At 49.6% G+C, this 4,866-nt stretch overlaps 1 protein-coding gene across 1 annotated transcript; it reads left to right on the top strand.

Moving 5' to 3' along the window:
* The first annotated feature begins 647 nt into the window (after positions 1-647).
* On the top strand, positions 648-3,339 carry LOC118588569 (testis-expressed protein 101-like). The gene is made up of 5 exons (XM_036195068.1): positions 648-711; positions 823-963; positions 1,382-1,567; positions 2,868-2,999; positions 3,110-3,339. The coding sequence occupies exons 1-5, from the start codon at positions 648-650 to the stop codon at positions 3,337-3,339; spliced, it is 753 nt and encodes a 250-aa protein (XP_036050961.1).
* The last annotated feature ends 1,527 nt before the right edge of the window (positions 3,340-4,866 follow it).

Below are 4,866 nucleotides of genomic sequence, written 5' to 3'. Positions count from 1 at the left end.
ATTCTGAGGGAAGGGAGTCTGGAGTGGATCCCCTGTGCCTGAGGCAGGAGAGCTGGATTCTCTTCCGCTGGGTCTTTCAGAGAGCCCAGTTCTGGACTTCTGGTCTGAAGGAGGAGCCTGGATTCTCTACTTCTATATCAAGGAGTGGAATTCACCTTGACCTCTGGCTGCGCAGAATCATGCGGCCTTTGTGGGGGAAGGTAGCTGGGACTTAAGCTCCTGAATCCTAGGATGAATGGGACTGGGCTCTCAGAATTCGAGTTCTGGTGGAGCTGAGTCCTAAAAGCTGAGATACTGAGGCCTTGAGAGATTTCTGCTGTGGATCTGGATCTCTGAGGTTTAAGGCAGGGGGCTCCTGGGCCCATTCTCCTGTATCTGGACACTGAAGAAAGTGTTGCCAACATCTTGTTAACTATAGATGGCTGGGTCTTAGAACTGTGAAAACCTAGGCACAATAAACCTGTGACCTTGCCATTAACTCACAAGGCCCTTCAGGACAGACTTCATGGTCTTGCATACCATAAATCTACCGTGAAGTGGACACTTAGAGAAAACTGAGGTCTAATCCCTGTCTGGCTGGCTGAACTGTCTCCTGTTCTCCATCAGTTCCCAGGTCCTGATTAGCTCTTCCCAGCCTCAGAGAAGCCATGGCAGCCTGCTGCATCCAGTATTTCCTGCTCCTCTTCCTGCTGGGAGCCTCCCACTGGACTTGTATGTTGGGGGACATAGGGGAAACAACTGTCCCACAGAGGGTGGGCTTCTGGTGAGAAGAGACCACCCCACAGAGAAAGGCAATTGATTACTTTTGTCTCATCTTCCCAGTGGTCCAAAATCTACAGTGTGAGGTAGGTAGAAGCCTGCATTTAGAAGATGACCCAGGCCGAACCTTTAACTGGACGTCAAAGGTTGAGAGGTGCGATCCTAAAGGACTTTGCCAAGAAACTGTACTATTGATTAAAGCAGGTAAAATGGGGACAGAGCAGCGGGTCTCGGTGACTGCTTCCTCATTGCTGGGTGACAGCAGTCCAGGTGTCCAATTTGGTCTCCAGGCCTAAAGCCATCTGACCTCGCCCATCTTTTCAGCTTCATTTAGTCCCTATCACTAATATTGCAACCCTATGGCAATGTAGATGGGGCTGGGATACTAGCTGAATCACTACAGTGCTTGTCTCGAATCCCTAAGGATCTCAATCGAAGGCCCAGAACCCACATAAAAATGCCAGGCCTGGTGGCATGAATTTGTAATCCCAGCACTGGGAGGCAGAGATGGGGGGGGCGGGGTAATCCCTTGGGCTTGAGGGAAAGGGTGCTCATGTTATTTGCTCTCTGCCTGCCAAGCATCAGGCCCCCCCCTCCACTTTCTCTGCCCCCTGTCTTGCAGAAGGAACGAGGACTGCCGTTTTGGCCAGTAAAGGCTGTGCCGCTCAAGAGCTAGAGTCGATGACTTTCATTCAGTACACCCCGCCTCCTGGCCTGCTTGCTGTCTCCTACAGTAACTACTGCAATGATAGCCTCTGCAACAACAGAGGCAGCATTTCTCAGTTCTGGAAACCACCAGAGACCATAGGTACCTGGGTAACGGGGAGATGAGCACGTCTGTCTTGTCTGTGTGTCTGCTCAGCATAGGCCTCAATGGGCCAAATTGGAAAGAACCCCCCAGTCTGCATGGTCCTTCCCTGAGTTGAAGTCCTTTGCAATCCAAGCCTTCCTGGGGGCAGAGGGACATCAGTAAAGTCGCGATCGACTGGAAATGTGTTCGTTGAGCAATAAGAGGTCTCCATAAGTTTCCGAGGTGGTGGCAGGTAGTGGCATTCATTTTAACCATTGTGGGTTCTTCGCTGCTAGGTGACACAGTCCCCTAGTTTGGCATCCAGACCTGCCTTGTGTCTTCTCACCTATACGTGTCCCTCTCCCCTCTGTGCCTTGTGTAATATCTTAGATTCACAGTCACGCTTTTTAGAGGGGTCAAAGTACTTGCCCTGCAAGCCTGGGGGCTGTGTTCAGTTTCCCAGAACACACATAACAATGTCAGGCATAGCAGCATGAGCTTGTGATCCCAGTTCTCAGAGGTGGAGAGAGACAGGAGGAGGAGCCTCTAGGTTTGCTGGCCAATCAGGCTGGCTGAATTGGTGGGCACCAGGGCAGTGAGAGACCCTGACTCAGAGGAGGTGGACAGCGTTTCTAAGGATGACACCTGAAGCTGTCCTCTGGCCTCCACATTCATGCGCCAGTACATACACTTAATAAGTAACTTTTTCTTAATGTAGATGGTGTAGGTCATTTTTTTTAAAAGCCAGTAACATACTTTCTGCGCCTGCCACCTGAACAGCAACCCTGTCCCATCTCTGTTTCAAGCCTGTGTTCCTTCTCAACTCAGATTCCAGCTCCTAGAACATGTTTGCTGAAGCATCTTAGGTAGCAGGATGTCTTCTGTGTCTTTGACTATACCCTGAGTGCGGTACTGAGTTGTAATACCGCTGATCACCCACAAATCTTTCTGCTAGAACTATCCTTTCAGCTCCATCACATGTGTAAGCGGAGTGTGGACATCATATGGCGGCTGCAATCTCCGTTAGTGTGTCTGAGTTTGCGCACCCACCATGTGTGGATGTCAGAAGACAGCTTGGAGAGTCGGCTCTCTCCTTCCACCTTTGTATGGGTGCCAAAGATTGAACCGGGTCTCCAGGCTTGCGAGATAAGCCTTTTCCTGATGAAAAGAAAATTAACTGGGGAAGGGTAGGTGGGACTCAGTAATGGGCGTCGTTAGTGCGGCCTCCATAGGACACAGGTGGAGGAGAGAAGGCCGCCATGACAGGCTTCTCCAGGTGCCGGATACAGCCTTAACTCTCCTCTCTATTCCCATCCAGCAACTTCTCAGATGTCAGGAGCCCTCCGCTGCCCAACGTGTGTGGCTCTGGGGCCCTGTTCCAGTGCCCCCTCTCTGCCCTGTCCCAACAGTTCAACTCAGTGCTACCAAGGAAGACTTGAACTCTCTGGAGGTAAAGGCCCCTCAAGGTTCTTGCACTTAGGGTTCCAGAGGTGAGGGAAGGCTGGGCTCCCCATTCCCTAAATCATCTGTCTCTGTTGCCCCATCCCCTCTGGCTCATAGGAGGTATGGACTCCGTCGTGCATGTCAAAGGGTGCACCACAATGATCGGCTGCAGACTGATGGCCACAATGACCTCGGTGGGACCCATGATGGTGAAGGAGACCTGCAGTTACCACCCATTTCTTCAGCCCCGAAAGGCAGAAAGTAGGGCCTCCTGGATGCTCACCTCACTGTGGATGCTGGAGCTGCTGTCGCCCACACTGCTGCTGCCCCTCAGTCACTTTGCCTAAGAGTACTGTGGGGGCCTGGGTAGACAGGAGCCTTCTGTCTGCTGACCACCAATTTGAAGAATGGGGGGGGGGGGTGAGGAGCAGAGAAATAGCAAGAATGTATATTGGATACAAATAATAAAGTTAGCACTTGGTTGTGAGATCATGTATATGGTGAGGGGGAGTGAGAGGTGGGAATCCAAGGACAACTTTCAGAAGTGAGTCCTCTCCTTCCACCATGTGGGTCCCAGGGATCGGACTCAGGTCTCTGGGCTTGGTGGCAAGCACTTTTATCCACTGGGCCTTTTCACCTACCCAAATTTGTGATTTGTGTATGCTTCAAGCCGTGCAATAGGGTTTTGGTGCTGAAGAGGGATCACTAATGTGTTGTTTCTAACATACAATTTCCAGAGAAGGAAACAGTTTGAATAAATTTGAATTTTTCACATTCACATAACTTTAGGCAAAGCCAGGCAAAGTGGTACATGCCCATAATCCCAATACTCAGGGAGTATCAGGCCAACCTGCTCGACATAGCAAGACTGTCTCAGAAAACAGCTGGGTGAGCAGCGCACAACTTTAATCTCAGCACCCCAGAGGCAGGGCCTGCTGGACCTCTGGGAGAGCCAGGCCAGCCTGATCTACAGAGCGAATTCCAGGCCAACCAAGACTACACAGTGAGACCATATATCAAAAAAGTGTGTATATAACATATATATGTATATAATGAATGCACATATATACATATATAATGTGTGTGTGTGTGTGTGTGTGTGTGTGTGTGTGTGTGTGTGTGTGTGTGTGTATAGAGAGAGATTGAGAATCCAGAAACGGCTTCGGGAAGAGCTAGGACATAAACATAGGTATTTGACTAAGAGTCTGATATTTCTTTTACTCTAACATGTTTATTTCTGTGTAGGATTCCCAACACAATCTTTTGTTTTGTTTTGTTTTTTGAGACAGGGTTTCTCTGTGTAGCCCTGGCTGTCCTGGAACTCACTCTGTAGACCAGACTGGCCTCAAACACAGAAATCCACCTGCCTCTGCCTCCCAAATGCTGGGATTAAAGGCGTGCACCACATCAAGGCTGCAGCTCAGTCCTAAAGCCAAAGCCAGCTGCTTTAAGATTGTCTGTCAGCTATGGCCATGGGGCATGAAGGGAAAGATAAGATTCTCCCTTCCTCCGACTCTAACAAGCCCATCGCCTGATGCCCGCTCTGCATCCTTCCCTTGGCCCTGACTCTCAGAGTGTTCTGTGGGCCATGGGAATGGATAAGTGTGGTCCTGAGACATAGATGTTATAGAAAGGATTTTTAATTTTTGCTTTACTATTCTACTTTTTTGTTTTGTTTTTTGAGACAGTCTCACTGTATGTCCCTGGCTGGCCTGGAACTCACTGTGTAGACCAAGCTGGCCTCCATTTCACAGACATCCACCTGCCTCTGCCTCCTGAGTTAGATTTTTTTTAATATAATATTTTTATTAATTCCTTGAGTATTTCATACATGCACATATTCACTTGCCCAGCTTCTCTCCAGATCCGTTCCC

This window comes from Onychomys torridus, chromosome 1, assembly GCF_903995425.1.
Source record: "Onychomys torridus chromosome 1, mOncTor1.1, whole genome shotgun sequence".
NCBI lineage: Eukaryota > Metazoa > Chordata > Mammalia > Rodentia > Cricetidae > Onychomys > Onychomys torridus.
Note: the sequence above shows the minus strand (reverse complement) of the source record. Positions and strands in the feature narration are given on the sequence as shown.